The following is a 20,818-nucleotide window of genomic DNA, read 5'->3' on the forward strand; positions in this document are numbered from 1 at the left end:
TTGTCTCACAGCAGAATCAGTAAGCCCCGCTTGTGGTGGGAAGAGAAAGTTGATTGTTTAGCCATAATAACGGAGAAAAAGATCTCACCGGAGAAGGAGGGGAAGAAACCTGGAACGAGAAAGCAAGGTATAGTCTTGTGGCGACTTTAAGTAACTTTTCTGAGGGAGGTCATGGTGTGTTTTCATTCAGATGCTGATCCGCTGGATAACTCCCGACTCAAATCAATTCAGAACATAAATCCTGACACTAGTGTTAGATTTAAAAAAATGTGTTTGTGTGTGTTTGTGTGTGTGCACGCACACATGTGGAAGCTTTTGAGTCATTGTTGTCTCCCCGTGATTGCTTGAACTAGTCCCTGTAGTTTTCTTGATAAGATTTTTCAGAAGCGGTTTGCCCTTTCCTTTTTCCCAGAAGAGAAAGTCTTTTTTTTCCCAGGAGAGAAAGTCACTTGCCTTTCAGGTTAAGGCAGGTCCAGAACTGGCAGCCTCCCAGTTTCTGGCGTGATACGTTAAGTCACTACACCAAACTCTCTCTCCAAACTGGATTTTAGATGCTTTCTTTTGTAAACCAGAAATGAATTTGGGCATTAACTCCACCTCAACTAGAAGTCAGGATTGCTGAACCACAGGGTCAGACATAAAAATACGACGGTTGTAGCAATTGTCTTCTCATTCCTCTAATGCAGTGTTTCTTAATCTTGGCACGTGAAGTGTTAATACCACTTTATAATGTCTTGGTAAGGCCACACTTGGAATACTGCATTCAGTTCTGTTCGCCACGATGTAAAAAAGATGTGGAGACTCTAGAAAGAGTGCAGAGAAGAGCAACAAAGATGATTAGGGGACTGGAGACTAAAACAAATGAAGAACGGTTGCAGGAACTGGGTATGTCTAGTTTACTAGAAAGAAGGACTAGGGGAGACATGATAGCTGTGTTCCAATATCTCAGGGGTTGCCACAAAGAAGAGGGAGTCAAATTATTCTCCAAGGCACCTGAGGGTAGAACAAGAAGCAATGGGTGGAAACTAATCAAGGAGAGAAGCAACTTAGAACTGAGGAGAAACTTCCTGACAGTTAGAACAATTAATCTGTGGAACAACTTGCCTCCAGAAGATGTGAATGCCCCAACAATGGAAGTCTTTAAGAAGATGTTGGATAGCCATCTGTCTGAAATGGTATAGGGTTTCCTGCCTAGGCAGGGGGTTGGACTAGAAGACCTCCAAGGTCCCCTCCAACTCTACTATTGTATTGTATTGTATTGGCAACTTTAAGACCTGTGGACTTCAACTTCCAGAATTCCCCAGCCAGCAAGGTGGGCTGGGGAATTCTGGGAGTTGAAGTCCTCAGGTCTTAAAGTTGCTAAGGTTGAGAAACACTGCTCTAATGGAATAGAATAGAATAACAGAGTTGAAAGGGACCTTGGAGGTCTTCTAGTCCAACCCCCTGCTTAGGCAGGAAATGCTACATCACTTCAGATAAATGGTTATCCAACATCTTCTTAAACACCTCCAGTGATGGAGCATCCGTAACTTCTGGAGGCAAGCAGTTCCACTGGTTAATTGTTCTGACCGTCAGGAAATTTCTCCTTAGTTCTAGGTTGCTTTTCTCCTTCATTAGTTTCCACCCATTGCTTCATGTCTCCCCTAGTCCTTCTTTTCATTAAACTACCGGTAGACATACCCAGTTCCTGCAACTGTTCTTCATATGTTTTGTTGTATGTTTTTGATGATGTTTTCCTTCACCATGCAAAAAGTCTTTGATTCTTCTACACTGTTCTAAGGATGCTTTCAATGTTTTGTTTTTATTTTTCAATGAGTTATTTTTCTAGTTTCTGGTTTACTGTTTCAAGGCTAACGAACATGCAAATGTTGCTGCATCCTATTATCAGGGCCATCACTCTGGATGTTTTCTGGCTTATTTTGGCTTCCTAATCTGAAAATGGATCACGGAGAAATTCCTTTGTTAACGTCTTCCTTGGGGACGGAACCAAAGTGCAGGGAAGCTGAAGCCTAGCTGCAAAATGGAATAACATTCACACAGGTCTCTGTCACCTTGTTTCTGCGATAAGGGCACAAGAAATCCATGAGAATTTCTTCTTCCTTTAGGACATGTCAAAGTTAGTTCTCCTACATTAAGAGGAAAGCAACCAATCATCAACACAATCCATTGTTAACATGAGAGGAGAGAGGGTAACTAGGCCTTACACCCAAAAGGGAATCTGTCCAAGTGACTACTACAAAGCTCAAGGTGGAGAAAGAGGCACAGAAATATGATTACTATAACCTCACTAGATATACCGCTAGGATTTGCCTTTGATACCCATCCTTTGTAGAATTCTTTCTTAATGGCTTCCTAGATGTTTCTATAATTACTTAGAACAGAATAACAGAGTTGGAAGGGACCTTGGAGGTCTTCTAGTCCAACCCTCTGCTTAGGCAGGAAACCATACACCACTTCAGACAAATGGTTATCCAACATCTTCTTAAAGACTTCCAGTGTTGGGGCATTCACAACTTTTGGAGGTAAGCTGTTCCACTGATTAATTGTTCTAACGGTCAGGAAATTTCTCCTTAGTTTTAAGTTGCTTCTCTCCTTGATTAGTTTCCACCCATTCCTTCTTGTCCTGCCTTCAGGTGCCTTGGAGAATAGCTTGACCCTCTATTCTTTGGGGCAGTCCCTGAGATATTGGAATACTGCTATCATGTCTCCTCTACTCCTTCTTTTTATCAGACTAGACATACCCAGTTCCTGCAACCACTCATTGTTTGCTCTTCTCTACACTCTTTCTAGACCCTTGACATCTTTTTTGATATCATGATGACCAAAACTGAATGCCATATTCCAAGTGTGGCCGTACCAAAGCATTATAAAGTTGCATTAACACTTCACGTGATCTTGATTCTATCCCTCTGTTGATGTAGCCTAGAACTGTGTTGGCTTTTTTGGCAGCTGCTGCACACGGCTGGCTCCTATTTAAATGATTGTCCACTAGGATTCCAAGATCCCTCTCACAGTTACTACTATTGAGCCAGGTACCACCTATACTGTACCTGTGCATTATCAGAAGTTCATAGTTTTTGTTCTTCCTTAACAACTTTGGGAATTCTCTGATGCACAGTAGATCATCATGAAGCTTCAGATCCTACATCTCTGTCTTAGATTTAGCGGGAAGATCAAGAGACATCAGAAGTTCTTGAAGGCTGCCTGGCCTTCAAAGAAAGATTATTTCAGAATTTCCTTACCAAGAGGCTATTGGAAGAGGATAGGATAAAGTTACAGAAGTCACAACAATTGGATTATTTTCCTTTTTAATAATCAACATTTCCCAGGTTCTTAGTCTATATTCCTCATGGCTATTGTGCAGTGGTTGGATTCAAATTGTTTTACTACCGGTTCTGTGGCTGTGGCTTGATGGGCGTGGCAGGGGAAGGTTACTGCCAAATCCCCATTCCCTCCCAATCAGCTGGGACTTGGGAGGCAGATAATAGATGGGGGTGGGGCCAGTTGGAGGTGGTATTTGCCGGTTCTCCGAACTACTCAAAATTTCCGCTACCAGTTCTCCAGAACTGGTCAGAACCTGCTGAATACCACTTCTGCTATTGTGTGAACAAGTAAGTTCTCCTAACTTACTACACAGGAAAATCAGTTACAAAGAATGTGAATCTCTGTCCGGTTCTAAGTGTGTAGCATCACACATTCGCTGGAAAAAAGATTGTACAGTGACAAACAGGATACTCACATACCTTTCGGCTACCCCACACGCCAATGTCAGTGGAAGATGGTGCACCTCACTTAGTAGACTGTCTCCCAAATGTATTCCTTTGAGCAAAGAGAACACGGAAAACATGGAAAAGTAGATCTTTGTTTTTTCCTTCATAAAATTGGAAGAGAGTGTTGAAAAAACAGCCAGAAATGTTTTCAGTGCAGCACTATATACGATAACTAATTGAACGAACCAACTTGAGAGTTTGTTTTGATGAAGCAAACCAGCTGAATCAAGCCAACTCTTGGCTTCCTCTTTGGGGCTGTTGTTTTGAAGAGAATCAGAATTGGGCTAAGAGGAACTGGGAAACCCAACAGAAGCTACACTCTCTATTTTACTCCCAGGCTCCCTTTTCAACCACAATGGCATCCTGCTGTCCTCTGCCAGTGAAAAGGGAGCCTGGGAGGGCCACACACTGCCCTGCTGAGCTCCATTTTGGCTGGCAGAGGCACCATGGGGTGGTCCTTTGCTGTTTGTAGGGCAGCCCTGCAGGCCAGAACTAAGCACTCCATGGACTGGACCCAGCCCCCAGGCCTTGAGTACGACACCCCCGATCTATATCATCTATCGATCTACCATATCTATCTACCTACCCCTCCCCTATCTCTCTCTCTCTCTCTCTCTCTCTCTCTGTCCATCCATCCCCCACTCTCTCTCCATCTCCCTATCTTTCTATCTTTCTTTCTATCTATCTATCTATCTATCTATCTATCTATCTATCTATCTATCTATCTATCTATCTATCTATCTATCATCTATCTATCTCTCCATCTCCATCCATCCATCCCCCCACTCTCTCTCCATCTCCCCATCTCCCTATCTATCCACCCATCCATCATCTCCCTCTCCCTCTCTCCAGCCACCCAGCCACCCAGCCACCCAGCCACCCAGCCACCCAGCCACCCAGCCACCCAGCCACCCACCCAGCCACCCACCCAGCCAGCCACCCACCCACCCACCCACCCACCCACCCACCCACCCACCCACCCACCCACCCACCCATCCATCCATCCATCCATCCATCTATCTATCTATCTATCTATCTATCTATCTATCTATCTATCTATCTATCTCTCCATCTCCATCCATCCATCCATCCCCCCTCTCTCCATCCATCCATCCCCCCACTCTTTCTCCATCTCCCTATCTATCCATCCATCATCTCCCTCTCCCTCTCTCCATCCATCCATCCATCCACCCACCCACCCACCCACCCACCCACCCACCCATCTATATCTATCTATCTATCTATCTATCTATCTATCTATCTATCTATCTATCTATCTATCTATCTATCATCTATCTATCTATCTATCTATCTATCTATCTATCTATCTATCTATCTATCTATCTATCTATCTATCTATCTATCTATCTATCTAAACAGGAGCCTGTTTTCGCTTGCAGAGCACTTGGGCCACCACAGATGCCCATGACACGAGTGACATAAAGCTGTCTATGCCCACCCCGTCCCCCAAGCTCAAACACAACCCTAATGCGGCCCTCAATGAAATCAAGTTTGACACGCCTGTCTTAACTTCTCCAAAGTTACTGCCAAAATATTTCAGGTGGATTCTGTTAATGTAGCCCTGCATGGCTAATCCATTCTGGTTGGGAGGTGGCCTGGTTAAGGTAATCGAACAAGTTCTACCTTCCACCCCAACACGTTGGATGCCCTTATTTGTCAAAGGGATCTCTGTGACATTTGCAAACATTTTTTTTGCTTCTTGTAAGCACACCAGATCACACTGCTTCTCTTCTTACTATAGAGCTCATCTTTCCAAATAAATATCAAGATAAAACAAGATGCCAGAAAATCAGGCCACTGGTTGGATAAGGCTTCTTCCTTGTAAGAGAAAGAAACTGTTTCTTTCTTTGGCAGCAATCTTGGCCATTCTCTGCAAAGGTAGGTGCAATGTAGTAAAATAAGAAAAAAAATATGGAATTAAATATTATTGTCCAGTTGAGGGATAAGGTTGCTCTACTCTGATTTCAGTTTCCTTTGGAGCTGTGCTCTCCACTCTCTTCTCGTACTGGAGACTTGTGATGTTTCTGTGAAATTTGGTTTATTTAGCAATGCCTAAGTTGATCAGGAGCAACTTGCTTGTTTTGAAAAGCTAAGAAAGATTAGGACTTGGATGAGAGACCTGCAGAGAGAATACTAGGGCTATAAGGTAGAATGAGAAACTAGCAATACTCTAGACCAGTGTTTCTCAAACTTGGTGACTTTAAGTCCTGTGGACTTCAACTCCCAGAATCCCCCAGCCAGCTGTGGGATTCTGGGAGTTGAAGTCCACAGGACTTAAAGTCACCAAGTTTGAGAAACACTGCTCTAGACAGAACGTCAACTGTGTAACAGAGGCATAGATATAAAAGAGGGGTGTCAAACTCAGTTTCATTGAGGGATGCATTAGGATTGTGTTTGGCCTCGGAGGGGGGGGGAGGTTTGAACAACAGTGTTGTTGTTTACCAATATAGCCAGATAATGCCACAACTTACAGACTCTAAACTGCTGAATGACATCTTCTCTTTCAATCTCCTGAGACCACTGTTATGGTGGAGGGGGTGTGCAGTGGAGATATGGCCTCATCTTTTGGGTGGGTTGACAACTTGTGATGTTCTCCATTTTATGAGCTAGTCCTGCAAGAAACCTTAAGGGGTTTTCCAGTGTTTTCATTTAGGTTTTGTCTGTATCCATATTTTGTTTTGTTTTGTTTTTCTTGGACCAGGAATCAGAAGTCAAAGGGCATGGGAGTATACAATCACTATGGAATCTCCTGTCTCTGTACAGCGTGGTCTTGCTGTTCATATTCCATGCCAGTTCACTTATGACCAGGGAGACGAGTCGCGGTCTGAGAACATATTTGCTTATTGGCTTAAGTATCCATTTTCCTTCTGTTCTCCATCACTTTCTCAAGCCTGCAGGCCTGTCGCTACCAACAACCAAAATATGAGAGTTGAACGTTCGGCTAAGGACCGCTTCTATTTATTAGGAGATCCAAATAAAGGAAATTGTTCACTTGTCATCACAGATGCTCGCATAGAAGATGAAGGGGAATACATCTTGAGAATTGAGGGGAAAGGTCAATTAAAATATTCTTTTGTCGAAAAAACACTTAATGTTAATGTGACAGGTAAGTAGTTTTCTGTTGTTGGATGAGTCATTCATTTTGCTGTTTTGGTCTCTTTTATGTAGTGAAGAGATCAGAAAAGATCTAGGACCAGGGTGTCAAACTTGATTTCACTGAGAGCCACATCAGGGTTGTCTTTGATCTTGGGGCAGGGGGGGGCAAGGCGGGTATAGACAGGGTAGGCGTGGCCAGCTCAACATCACTTGTGTTGGGGGTGCCTGTGGCGGCCCAAGAGCTCTGCCAGCACAAACGAGCTCCTGAGCTCCGTTTCCAGCTGCAATGGCCTCCTGCAACCCTCTCCGTGAAAACGGAGCTCGGAAGAGCCACTGCAGGCTGGTCTTCCGTTGTTTTCTAAGCACTCCATGGACTGGATGTGATCCGCTGGCCTTGAATTCGACACCCCTGATCAGTGGTGAAATTCAATTTTTTTTTTACTCCCGGTTCTGTGGGTGTGGCTTGGTGAGCATGGTGTAGTTTGGTGGGCGTGGCTTGGTGGGCGTGGCATGGGAAGGATACTGCAAAATCTCCATTCCCAGCCCACTCTGGGGCCAGCCAGAGGTGGTATTTGCTGATTCTCCGAACTACTCAAACTTTCCACTGCCAGTTCTCCAGAACCTGTCAGAGCCTGCTGGATTTCATCCCTGCCCCTGATCTAGGAGAACAGCTATTCAGAGGTATGGGTGGAAAAAAACAAAGATAGCCACTGTGGCTGTGTGATTGAAGCCTCCTCTCGTTCCTCGGTCTGTCAAGATCGCCATTTTGCCCTGCCAGCAGATGCCAGTCTGCCATTACAACTGTGGGGGGAGGGGAGAGCTGGGCTGCAGGGAGGCAAGGGGTTGGGATAAGGGGGAATTGAAACTACACATCGTGCCATCCTGTAAGAACTGCTGGCTGGTCCAAAGTGTCACGTCATGGAATGCAACACTTTCCAGCCTGCCAAGTCAGGGACGGTTACCAAAACAATTTGTTTGAAAGCAATTGGACACGAGGAGATAAGCAAGGGGGAAGGTGCAAAGAAGGGAAGAGCTAACCCGATGCTTTGGGTGTGTAAAACCAGATTCGGCTTTGCTACGCTGTCACCGCTTGGCTTTAGTTAAATATACTTTCACTACGGATGGAGTCGAGAGTCTTTCTTTTCTAACTGGCCAAGTTGGGACAGCTGACCCTGTCTTCTATGAGCTTCCTGACCTTATATACCTTCTTGGAACTTTAACTTTTCCTCTTCCTGTGTTTCAGAACCAATCCAGAAAGTCGACATCACAGTGAACATCGGAGGCTCTGGTGAGATTTCAAACCATGGGTGTTTTTGCAGACCCCTTCAAGCACAATACAGAGGGCGGATCCTCTGCTTGGTTGTCAAATGTTCTTGCAAGCTGGAAACCTTCTCCCCTTTTATCTGATCCTTCCATAAGCAGCATCTCCCCCTCTCCTTTTTTTTTTAAAAAAGGTCAAGGTTGTTTGCATTATATATTTCACAAATGAAACCAAACAACCAAATATTCAACTACCTTGTTTTTCTGAAACTATGTCAAATCTGGGGAGGAGGTTTCCAATTTGCAGTTTTGGGTAGTTCCCTGACCGATGCCCCTAAATGCTTGCAGGCTCACCATCTTCGCCACTCAAGCCTGTGATAACCAAGGAAGGAAACACTGTCATCCTGATTTGTACTGCTGATGGTAGACCAACTCCCAGCCTATCCTGGATGAAGGAGAACCAGCAAATTGGCAAGCCCATGCAACAGAGGCTTGAGCTGCATGAAATCGGACCAAAGGATGCTGGAAAATATCAGTGCTTGGCAAACAATCAGTATGGATCTCTCAAGACGATGGTTGAAGTGATTGTCCAGTGTAAGATTTAATTGTTGTTGGGTTATTTAGCTGAAAACACTCAATTCACTATAACAGTGATCCAGGAAATATTCCCACTTCATTTGGGGCAGCAGCCCAAGGTCAATACATCCTTACCCCAGGTGAATCTTCCGTTAATGGAGGTCTCCGCAAATGTGTGTGGATGTGAGTGCCTGTTGTTCATCTAGGTCGGGGTGTCAAACTCAGTTTTTTTTTAGGGCTGCATCAGGATTGTGTTTGACCTTGCGGGGCTGGGTTGGGCATGGCCAGCTCAACATCACTTGTGTCGAGATGTTTGTGGTGGCCCAGCAAAAACGGGCTCCCGAGCTTCATTTCTGACTGCAACGGCCTCCTGCAACCCTCTGCCAGCAAAAATGGAGTTCAGGAGGGCTGCATTTCCCCATTTCTCAGGCAGAGGCACCCTTGCTGTTTCCAGGGTGGCTTCCACGGGCCAGATCTAAGCACCCCGTAGGCCGGATCCACCTTGCGGGCCTTGAGTTTGACACCCTTGATGAAGGGTGAAATATCAGAAGGTCTTTGACTTTAAATTAGTTTTTTTAGTTACAAGAGTTTACACAGATCAAAGTCTTAGCCAGTGAGGCACCACATCCCTGTAAAAATTAATGGTATCATCTCTCTTAACCCTTTGTCAGCCACAGCTGCTGTCTTACAGTATATACAAGAGTTAACAAGGAATGGAGCCTTCTAAGAAAGTTGCCATAAGTATTAGTGCTCCAACTACAATTTTCCTTCCTTAAAAACATTTCGGTTGCATCTCCTTTTCACCGCAAAAGAACAGGCTGCACACTTTTTAGGGGAAGTTATGATTGTATCAACCGAGGAAAGGAATTATGGGTGTGGTGTCATATTTCCTAAAATAACAGTTGAGCGAGGAAAGCTGGACCCATCCCCACAATACATTTCTCTGCTCTGCGGCTTCAAATCCTTTTCTTTCAGCTTTTGTTCTGCTTCACTTTGGAGAGGCATCTATACCACGCAGAGGTGGGTTCCTACCAGTTCGGATCGTTTCGGGCGAGTAGGTAGTAACTTGGCCTGCCACGCGCCCGAACCGGTTCTCTTGGTGGCACCTATGGTGCCATCATCTTTTTTCTGTTTCTGTGCATGCGCAGAAGCATTTTTAAAAGTACTGTGCATGTGCACAGAGCAACCCTTTGTCTGAAACGATATAGGGTTTCCTGCCTAGGGAAGGGGTTGGACTAGAAGACCTCCAAGGTCCCTTCCAACTCTACTATTGTATTGTATTGTAAACCCTGAGCGAACCCATCCCTGATACTGTGTTTCCCCAAAAATAAGACAGGGTCTTATTTTCCTTTGACACCTGTAATAAGCACTTGGCCTTATTTTCAGGGAGGTCTATTTATTTTTGAGGTACAGGAGGCGGTGAGCGTGGTCACCTCATGGCTGCTGCTGTGTTGCAAATATTTTCGGGGAGGACTTATTTTAGTGCATGCACTCAAAAGCCCAATTGGGCTTATTATCCAGGGAGGTCTTATGTTCGGGGAAACAGGGTACCAATCTATTCTATCCTATCTTGAAGGGTGGGGATGATGGAAATTATAACTCAAAGCATTGCGGGGAGATACGAGATTAGAAAAGGCTGCCTCAGGACAAAGTAACATTATTTCCTCCCACTAAAAGCAGATAAGAATTTCTTCCTCAACAACAAAATTGTATTGCAATGTTACGGGTTGTGCAGCTGCATCTGTAGAATTACTGTAAGAAGAAGACAAAATCTGATACCCGCTTATTTCCTCTATGATTACCACTTTTTTACACCGCCACCCCCAAATGTAATAATCAAGATTCTCAGAATGCCAAAAGGGAAGTTTAGATTAGAAGTTACTCCACTTCGTTCTCTTTCCTAACTTTCCTCCTGCAAACAACGAGGCTAATAACGTTATGAAAGGAATACACGAGGTGCCACTTAGGAAATGTGTAGAAGGAAGGATGCAGGAAATATAGTCAGTAATCCAGAAAAGGGTATTTTATTGCGGGGGCGCTGGGCTGATAGAATGGGACTACTGGCCACGGCCTCCTTGTCATGGCCACTTCACTGCCCCCCCCCGTCCCAGCAGACCCATCGTGATCCTGCAGCCCTGGTGAAAGGTCTGCAACCAGGTGGCCAGGGCCAATTGTCCTAGACCCAGGAGTGGGCTTCAAAAATTACAGCAATGGGTTCGCTGCCCTGTTGCTGGGTGGGTGTGGCCATGATGGGAGTGGCCTAGTCAACCTCCTGCATCACGTTGTGGGGGAGGCGTTTTCACCTTCCCCAGGCTCCGGAGGCTTTCCTCGAGCCTCTGGGAGGGCGAAAACTGCTTCCCCCTGGGCTCCAGAGACCCTCCGGAGGCTGGAAACAGGCCCATTTCTGGACCATTAGAACCTCTGGTAGGCCCATTTCCCCCCCTCCCCAAGCTTCCGTGCAGCACCTGCACTTACCTGGCATGATGAATGGGCTGCGTGGAGACTCCTGGGACGGGCAGGATGGGATGGGCAGGCCAGGCGTGGACAGCCGGGGTGGCATTTGGTGATTCACCGAACTGGGCAGAATCCTAGCTAGGGGATTGCTCGAACCTGTGCGAACCCCCAGCAGCCCACCCTTGCCTAGACCCAGTGACGTGCGGTGAGGTTTATGGCTGGTGAGGCACTGACACAGTGGTGGGTTTCAATTTAGACTTTTGGACTTCAACTGCCACAATTCCACAGCCAGGGATGCTCAGTTCCAATTTAAAGTGACAGCATTTGTTTTCCTCCTTTGTGAAAGAAGTTTCCTTCTTTCTTTTTCTTTTTCTTCTCCCTTCTCCTCCTTCCTCCCTCTCTCCCTTCCTCCCCCTTCTCTCAAACACACACACACACACACATACACAAGTTGGATTGGACTATCTCTCCTGACCTCAGCTTTCGCCTTTTTCCTTTTACATTTTTTTTCTTTTCATGATGACAGTGGTGAGGCTGTGCCTCCCCTGCCTCACCTGACTGCACGTCACTGCCTAGACCCCTATGTAGAAGACTACAGAATTCATACAGTTTGGATCTTTTATTTCAAACTTCCGACTCCTCATTCTGGACTTGTTTAGAAAAGCCATGAACGTTTGGCTCTTCACCCTTTGGTGAGAGAAAGTGAGACCCCCTTGTTTCATGACACTTGTCATCTACGGAGCTCTGAAGCAACCTTTAAGAGGTCTTGCAGGCCAGAAGTCTTATCCTTCTTCTCCACAAAAGCTTTTCTCTTGTGAAGTTTGATATGGTTGTTTTTTCCCCCCAGATCGTCCAAGGATGCTGGTTTTCAACATCTCCCAAACTCACAGGAGAGGCTCCATACTCTCTCAAGGTACTTTAGGATCAGCGGTGAAATTTAATTTTTTTTTTAACTACCGGTTCTGTGGGCATGACTTGGTGGGCATGGCAGGGGAAGGATACTGCAAAATCTCAATTTCTTCCCCACTCCTGCAGGAAGGATATTGCAAAATCTCCATTCCCACCCCACTTTGGGGCCAGCCAGAGGTGGTATTTGCTGGTTCTCTGAACCACTCATAATTTCCGCTGCCGGTTCTCCAGAACCTGTCAGAACCTGCTGAATTTCACCCCAGTTTAGGATGCAACTATGTGCAGGATTCCTCTCTTTTCTGAAGGATGCCACTGGCTGGCTTGACCAAGACTCTTTCATGGAAATGATGGATGCTTTAACTCTGGTTTCAGGTTGCTTCAAGGAGCTGCCCAGTGGCTCTGAGTTGACAGCTCAAGAAGGTGACTCATTGGAGCTGTTCTGCAAAGCAGATAGCAATCCTCCAGCCACAACTAGTTGGAAGAAAAGAGACGGCCACTTGCAGAAGCCTCTAGATAACCAATTGAGACTGACCAATCTGACTGTTGAAGATGAGGGTGTCTATGTGTGCAATGCTACAAACGTGCTCGGCATTGGTCAGGGGACCTTCCGGCTCTCCGTGACATGTGAGTGAATCATAATCCTCTAGAAGGCACTTCCTTCTAGAGGGAAGATATTTAAGCTGTTGACTGCTTGAGCTATATGACATTCTTCATCCTTGGTGTTCTGACCGAGGCTTCCCAAGAGCATGAAGCAAACTCCTTGTCCCAACAAAAGCCCCTTTTCTTAATTGACGGTGAATTCTGCTCATCCACATCCAGTCTTTCAAGGGAGGATTTACGGTCACGGACCTTATCTGGTTTAGAGAGCTGCCTGGATGATATCTGCAAAACTTGGCAAGGAGCTCGGAGAGTCATGAATCATTAAGTGAACTAATTGTCTCCTACAAACTCCACTCTCCTTTTGCCCCTCTTTTATTTCCTCTGGGAGGGGCCATTCATCGTCCACCTGTGGTCTTCCTCCCAAGTCAACCTCTTGCTGTTCCCTTAGCCTTGCAATGCTGCACATGTGCACACTGGGAACAGGCTCCAGCTGTTCCTCTGCCTCACTGATGTCTGACTCTGAAGGCAGCTGATAAATGGCATAGGGCTCTGGCCCCCTCTCTGCCTCCGACACAGAGCCCTCATCAGAGCCTTCCCCAGACTCCAGGACTGGCCCCTGTTCCTCCCCAACCTCCTCACTGTCCGAATCTGCTGCCAGCTCTAACACTTGGCAGAAAACCAGTCAAGGCTCAGTTGGGCTGAAGAGAGAGAGAATTGAAGAGAGATTCCTTGCTACCTCAAGCCAAGTAGGATGTTCATAACGAGGGAGGTCACATGCGGGTTGGAGTCCTATTATAGGACAGTGAGACTCTTACCAGTGACACTTTCGTCACCCTGACAGTTCTACGTTTGGAAAAACCATGTCACCGTTTTCCTTTTCATGCAAAGAAGTCTTGCAAATCTGCTACAAAATCTTAACGTTTGAACTATATGACTCTTTTGCTCTTTTCCAGATGCCCCAAGGCTCAGCAGAAGCCCCCAGAAAAATACAATGTGTTATTACCATGGCAACGGTTTCCTGTGTACTTGTACCTTGGATGCTAAGCCACTGCCCCAGATCGAGTGGGAGGTGGATGGGGAGAGGATAACCGAGGAAAGCAAGAGAAGAGGAAACTGGACAGTCCAACCTTCAGTCCAGAAGAATGAGGTCACCAGTACCTTAAACTGGACTGGCAGCCTAGATAAAGATCATAATATTATCTGCATGGGGAACAATTCTTATGGAATCCAAAGAATGCAATTCCTGTTGCATGCCAAGAGAGACCCAACTTCAAAATCTTCCATGGGTAAGGAATTCCACCAGGTGCGTGTAAGGGTATCTGGGAATTACCTTGAAAAGTAGAAGGAAAAACCCACAGCCTAGACAATAAGAGAACTACCCTGGTGGTGTAGTTTTTAAAGTGAAGTATTGCAGGCTAACTCTGCCAATAGCCTGGAGTTCGATCTTGATGGGCTCGAGATTGACTCAGTCTTCTTTCCTTCTGAGGTCGATAAAATGAGGATCCAGATTATTGGGGACAATCCTGACATTGTAGATTGCTCAGGTAAAGGTAAAGGTTCCCCTCGCACATATGTACTAGTCGTTCTCTACTCTAGGGGGTGGTGCTCATCTCCATTTCAAAGCCGAAGAGCCAGAATGCTGTTACCTTCCCATCAAAGGTGGTTCCTATTTTTCTACTTGCATTTTTTACATGCTTTCGAACTGCTAGCTTGGCAGAAGCTGGGACAAGTAACGGGAGCTCACTCTGTTATGAGGCGCTAGGGATTCGAACCGCTGAACTGCCGACCCTTCTGATCGACAAGCTCAGTGTCTTAGCCCAATAAATTGCTCACAGAGAGTTATAAAACATTCTGGAGAGGTATATAACTCTAATCGCTATTGTTATTGCTAAACAATGGTCTGATAAATGAAGTATGAGCCCTGAGGAAGGGCGAAGAGGAGAAAACATCTCAGAAAAGAATCACCTTGTTGTTTGGGAGACAATAAATGTAAGGAGGGGAGAGGTAGTTTCAAGCTTGCAAGTTTCAGTTACAAAAGTCCTAGAACTTGCAACTAACAATTGGGCCCAGAATTTCCATTGCAATGCATAAGTAAGTTATGCCCAATTTCATGAGCCTTTTTTTGCAACAGTTGTGAAGCAAATCACTGTGATTGTTAAGTGAATCACACAATCATTAAGCAACTGGCTCCCCCCCCATTGATTTTACTTGTCAGAAGCCAGCTGGAAAGATCACATATGACGATCACATGACATTGGAATGTTGCAGTTTTCCTAAAAGTCATACTTCATTTACCCACATTTTGATTCTGTGATTGTGGGAAAGCCCTGATGGTTGTAAGTGTGAGGACCACTTCTAAGTCACTTTCTTCAGTGTCATTGCACTTGGAAAGGTCCCCGAATGGATGGTTGCAAAACAAGGACTATCTATAATGATTCTTATCTGTTTCCTTCAAGGCCACCTCCTTGATTCTCCATAGTCTTTGGAACAGAGATTTCCTCTACCTCTAAGATGTGCAGTCTTAGGAACTAGACTTCCTAATTTCCCAAAATCTCTTCCCAAATTATTACCAGAAGAACCAGGCTTCCTAATTCCCCAGGGTTGATTTTCCACAAAGGTCTTGGTTTATTGTTGCAGGAGAATCTAATAAGGCTTTGTTCATTGCTGGGCTATGTGGAATTTTTCTGGGAGCTGGACTCTTCATGTTGTGTCTATTCCTGATCAGGTGAGTTTCTCTCCAAGTCATAATGTTTTGATAGGATCGATAAAATTAAACTCTGAACAATAACTAGTATCAATCTATAAATCTCACTGTAAGTTCATCATAAGGTAAAGGTTCCCCTCGGACATATGTGTTAGTTGTTTCTGACTCTAGGGGGCAGTGCTCATCTCCGTTTCAAAGCCAAAGAGCCAGCGCTGTCGCAAGAAAATCTCTGTGGTCATGTGGCTGGCATGACTAAATGTCAAAGGCGCATGGAACACTGTTCTCTTCCCACCAAAGGTGGTTCCTATTTTTCTACTTGCATTTTTACGTGCTTTCGAAGTGCTAGGTTGGCAGAAACTGGAACTCTGTTACGTGGTACTAGGGATTTGAACTGCTGACCTTTCTGATTGACAAGCTCAACGTCTTAGCCACTGAGCCACCGTGTCCCTAAGTTCATTATAGCCAGCCTATTGCAGATCCTGCCCAGGTCCTACCTTCCACATTCTAGGTTTTCAATGCATAGATAGTGTCATTCGGAATGACCATTAAATGTTGACAATCATTTTTTATTAGGAATAATGTCTGCAAAATACAAAAAAGAAATCCAGTATTTAATACTACATATAATTACGGCGGCAAGGATTGCCTTTGCCCAGAAATGGAAAAACAAACTAACTCCAAGCGAAGATGAAATAATAAGAAAGGTTATGGATTGTGCTGAAATGGACAAACTAACTAAAGAAATTCAGGGAAAAGAAGAATCAGAATTCTATCAGATATGGGATAAATGGTATAGGTGGATAGAGGAAAGAAACAAGAATCAATGAAGGGATATAACAAAACTCAAAACTAATAGTTATGAGTAAAATAAGAGAATGGTGAAATCCAAATGAAATACAATAGAAGGGGAAATAATATAAGGTGAGCGGTATCGATTGATAATTGCTATTAGAAAGAACAGGAAAACTCCTGTTTGTATTGCATTGTGTAAATGTGTTGTACGTCTTAAGTTTTTTGTGTGTGTATTTTACATGTTTGTGAATAAAATTGAAAAATTGAAAAAAAGAAAAGAAAAAAAATGTTGACAATCGTTATGCTTCAGATCTGGTAGATTTCAGCGGAGTTGCAATGCTGAAGAATTCGTTAATTGTTCTGTGAACAACACGAGGGAAGAATTGGGCCAACATACTAATCATAATCATCATTCTTTATGGGATATTTCACTGCAAAAGAATGAAAGGGAAATAAAAGTAGGGAAAAGGTAGAGAAGGTGTGGCAATATACGTGCATTTATTGTATGCTTAAAAATGATTTAGATGCGATGCCTCAGTACATGTGGCAGAATTGATACAGCATCTCTTTAAAGCAGCCACTTTTTCAGGCAGCTGCTTTAATGAGCCACATTACATTTTAAAAAGCCACAATTTTTCAAGCATGGAATAAACCCAGTAGAATAAATGACATCTGCCCCTAATTTTAATAGGTCTACTTTAGACAGGATAAAATTTGGAGCCATCCTAAAGTAGGTAGCGGTTTCTCTAAGGTTAGAGGAATACAGGATAAAGGTGCAGGAATTTGTTCTTTGCTTATTTGATTACAATCACTAAGTTACTCCCAAGTAGAGTATCTATAATAGTGCAGAAAAACATTCTGCTTGACTCCAGATGTTTAGTCTAAGCTACCCATCTGTCATTGTTATATTTGGGAAGAGCCAAAGTATGATCTACCCCTCTGTGGTGACATGATATGAATCCTTAGTATTTATACAGTGTGTACAAAGACACAAGCCCGCAACCCAATGTAATTACGCTTTCAAATAAATGGAGTGTTGCATTGTTGTGGGAAGGAAATGTATCATTAATAAGAGAAAGGGACAGAAAAATGATGGATGTGAACCTATTAGGGAATTGAAACAAGCAAAAAGTTAGGGATTAAGAAACCAGGAGGAAAAAATAGAGACGTTGGTGGCTTCTTATTCTGTAGTAACTATTGCTGTAGCAGTGGATTACTCTAGTAATAGAAGTTGGGCTACATTGGGGTCCTTAAACTCTTTACTTCATCAACCCCTTGATGAAGTTTCTAATTGCTTATTAGCCCCCAAACATTTGTTATATGAAAATAATGTAATAAAGGTACAAAAATAATAGCAATAAAACTTGTTGGCTAGTCCTTCGGTACTATTAGTTAAAGTATTGTTGATTACCCCTTAGAGCAGTGTTTCTCAACTTTGGCAACTTGAAGATGTCCGGACTTCGACTCCCAGAATTCCCTGGCTGGGGAATTCTGGGAGTTGAAGTCCGGACATCTTCAAGTTGCCAAGGTTGAGAAACACTGCCTTAGAGAGTCCCATTAGCCTTTGGGGGTCAAAATTGATCACTTTGGAGAACACTGAATTAAATCATTTCCTAGGTCCCATCCATTCTATGACTCCACGGATGTATAATAACCAAAATGTTGTCTTACTGAATTCCTGCCAGGGTTTTTAAGCAGAGGAAAGCATTGCTTGAAGCTAGCCATGTCGAAGGAACCTCTTCTGGACGAGAACCTCAGGTGAAACCCAATAATTCCAGCCATATCTACAGCAACGTTTTCCCGATGGTAGGCTTCATATCGTATCTTTGCTATTCTTTGTCTCCTGATCTGGAGAAGGAAGGAAGGATGGAGGGAGGGAGAGAGGAAAGGAGGATGGAAGGAAGGAAGGAAGGAAGGAAGGAAGGAAGGAAGGAAGGAAGGAAGGAGCAAGTTCAAACTAAATCAGTGGAATGGAATGGGATGGGGTGGGATGGGATGGAATGGAATGGAAGAGAGTAGAGTAGAGTAAAGTAGAGTAGAGAAGAGTAGAATAGAATAGAATAGGAAAATGTAAAAAATAGAATAGAATAGAGAATAGAATATAGAATATAAAAAAATAGAATCAAACCAAATGTAGAATATAGAGAATAGAATAGACTAGAATAGAATTATTGGCCAATTGTGATAAGTACACAAGGAATTTGTCCCCGGCTCTGCTTGTGAGCTCTTGCCTCTCCATATCCTCCAAGAAAGCAGGACTTCTTGAAACTGAAGTTGTTCCAAAAGGAGCTTTTATTAGAAGGCTTGAGATGGCAAGAGGTCTAGGCGGGAAGAACTGAATCTTCCAACTTAAAAAATCAGCAATTAAAAGCGGTGCAAACAAACCCCCTCTCCCAGCACAGCGATGCAGAAAACGGAAAATTCATATAGAGATCTCTCCGACCAGGAAATAGAAACAGAATCTTCCCTCTTTCCCAAAACATTGTTCCTTTCTTTCAGGGTCCAAGATTACCCCCGGTCGATAAGCCAAAACCTGCTGGAGAAAGGAAGCCTAAAGTACTCCAGGGATCCACTGTTCCAGCCCCAAGGACAGCACAGCCAGCTGAACTGCAGTATGCCGCCCTAGATTTCAAGCCGAAAAGTAAAGGCGTTTCAGGCTTAGGCGACAACAATGTGGAATATTCATCAATCCAAAGAAAATAAAATCCTTGGAAGTGATGGTTAGCGTTTGAAGAAATGGGGAGAGAAAGAGGATTGATGTTTTTTGAACTTCGGTGCTGGACTCAGGATTGGTATTCACTTACCTTCCTTACCGGTTTGCAAATGTGAGCATGCCTTCCCTCGTGCCACCTACGCACATGCACTTTTGGTGGAAAAAAAATGGCCCGAATGGGATGCCGTAGACCCAGGGCGGGTGGGCGGGGCCAGCTACAATTTCCGCTACCGGTTCGGGCGAACTTGTAGAATGCCGCCTCTGTGCTGACTCCTGAAGATACCACGGAGAGCCAAGAAATAAATCATCAAACAAATCAGCCACAATTAATCAGGCTCAGATTGTCTATTTCATGCCCATTATAAGGAGACCCAGCTGTAACACTGGGAAAGGAGGAAGGAAAGAGAAGAAGAGGATAACCAGCAGCAAGCGGGATGGATTCGGTTATAAGTGGCCATGGGGCAACCTAAGGACCAAGTTAGGGACAGATCATCCTGGAGAAAGTTTATTTATGTGGTTGCTTAAGATCTGACACTGATTTCGTGATACGTAATTAATTGATCATTCCTAAGAAACATCACATATAATGAGAATAGGGCTACTAGATCAAAACTGTAATAATTCACACACATGTACATATATATATATAATGTACATATAGATATACATACAAGAAAACACTTATCTCTCTTTGTCTATATATTTCCATTGAGTGAAATGCTGCATTGCAGAACAACAATTTTGGAACCATTATTTATTTATTTATTATTCACATTTATAGACCGCCCCCTCTCCCGGAAAGGACTCGGGGCGGTGTACAGTCACTAAAATGCATTATAAAATACATACACAAAACAGTTAAATAATTAAATACGTAGGTGAAGGAGGTTATAAGACTGTAATAGAATAATAAATATAGTACATTAAAAGCTTATTAAAACCCCAAACCCAATTAAAATGAATAAATCCCCGGGAGGTGAAACTAAGAAAGTGCCAGGCCAGCTGATTGAAATAGGTGAGTCTTTAACTTTTGCCGGAAGGAACGGAGGTCGGTGGTAGTTCGAATGTCTGAGGGGAGGTCATTGCAGTGGTGGGATTCCATTTTTTTTACTAGCGGTTCTGTGGGCGTGGCTTTGTGGGCGTGGCTTTGTGGGCGTGCAGGGGAAGGTTACTGCAAAATCCCCATTCCCTCCCCACCCCCCTAACCTGCTTTCCAGCTCGGTCTTTCTGTTCAGTGCAACAAAAGAAGATCAGCTGGGAGGATGGGAGGCAGCAGGGGCGGGGCCAATCTATTTGCCGGTTCTCCACACTACTCAAAACCTCCGCTACCGGTTCTCCAAAACCTATCAGAGCTATCTAAATACCACCTCTGAACCATTGGTACCTCAAACGGCCTAACTTGCAGAACGGGTCCAAAATCCAGGAGCCAAGACTCCTGTAGGATTGAAATTAGACAAATGTGTAGCTGCTGCACCACCGTACTGTTGACCAAACGTTCAGTAGACCGGCCTCCTCCTTTGGCTTTGGAATGGGTCAACTCACCATGGCCAACTCACCGTGACCAATTTGTTATGATCAATTCACCGCAGAAAATGCTATAGCCCTAACATTTCAGAAAAACGATGTCCAATCTCTTCTTAAAAATTTCCAGTGTAGGAGCATCCTCACCTTGGGAAGCAAGTTGTTCCACTGATTAATTGTTCTGACTGTCAGGAAATTTCTCCTTAGTTCTAGGTTTCTTTTCTTCTTGATTAGTTCCCATCCGTTGCTTCTCGTCCTGCCTTCAGGTTCTTTGGAAAATAGATTGACTGTCTCTTCTTTGTGGCAACCTCTTAGATATTGGAACACTGCTATCATGTCACCTCTAGTCCTTCTTTTCATTAAACTAGACATACCCAGGCCCAGCAACCATTTTTTATATGC

At 44.1% G+C, this 20,818-nt stretch overlaps 1 protein-coding gene and 1 long non-coding RNA gene across 2 annotated transcripts; both read left to right on the forward strand.

The window, feature by feature from the left end:
* Positions 1 to 14,522, forward strand: LOC309396455 (sialic acid-binding Ig-like lectin 10). The gene is made up of 8 exons (XM_081961609.1): positions 1 to 127; positions 5,533 to 5,669; positions 6,493 to 6,897; positions 8,131 to 8,175; positions 8,496 to 8,741; positions 12,025 to 12,090; positions 12,459 to 12,710; positions 13,640 to 14,522. Exons 2-8 carry the CDS (start codon positions 5,570 to 5,572, stop codon positions 14,026 to 14,028), a joined length of 1,503 nt encoding a protein of 500 aa, XP_081817735.1. The 5' UTR covers positions 1 to 127; positions 5,533 to 5,569; the 3' UTR covers positions 14,029 to 14,522.
* A 173-nt stretch (positions 14,523 to 14,695) lies between these two features.
* Positions 14,696 to 19,084, forward strand: LOC309396896. Its single transcript, XR_014176171.1, has 3 exons — positions 14,696 to 15,411; positions 17,868 to 17,988; positions 18,682 to 19,084. It is a non-coding gene; the product is annotated as an uncharacterized lncRNA (long non-coding RNA).
* Positions 19,085 to 20,818: the final 1,734 nt, after the last annotated feature.

This window comes from Natrix helvetica (assembly GCF_964273705.1).
Source record: "Natrix helvetica genome assembly, chromosome: 9".
Lineage (NCBI taxonomy): Eukaryota > Metazoa > Chordata > Lepidosauria > Squamata > Natricidae > Natrix > Natrix helvetica.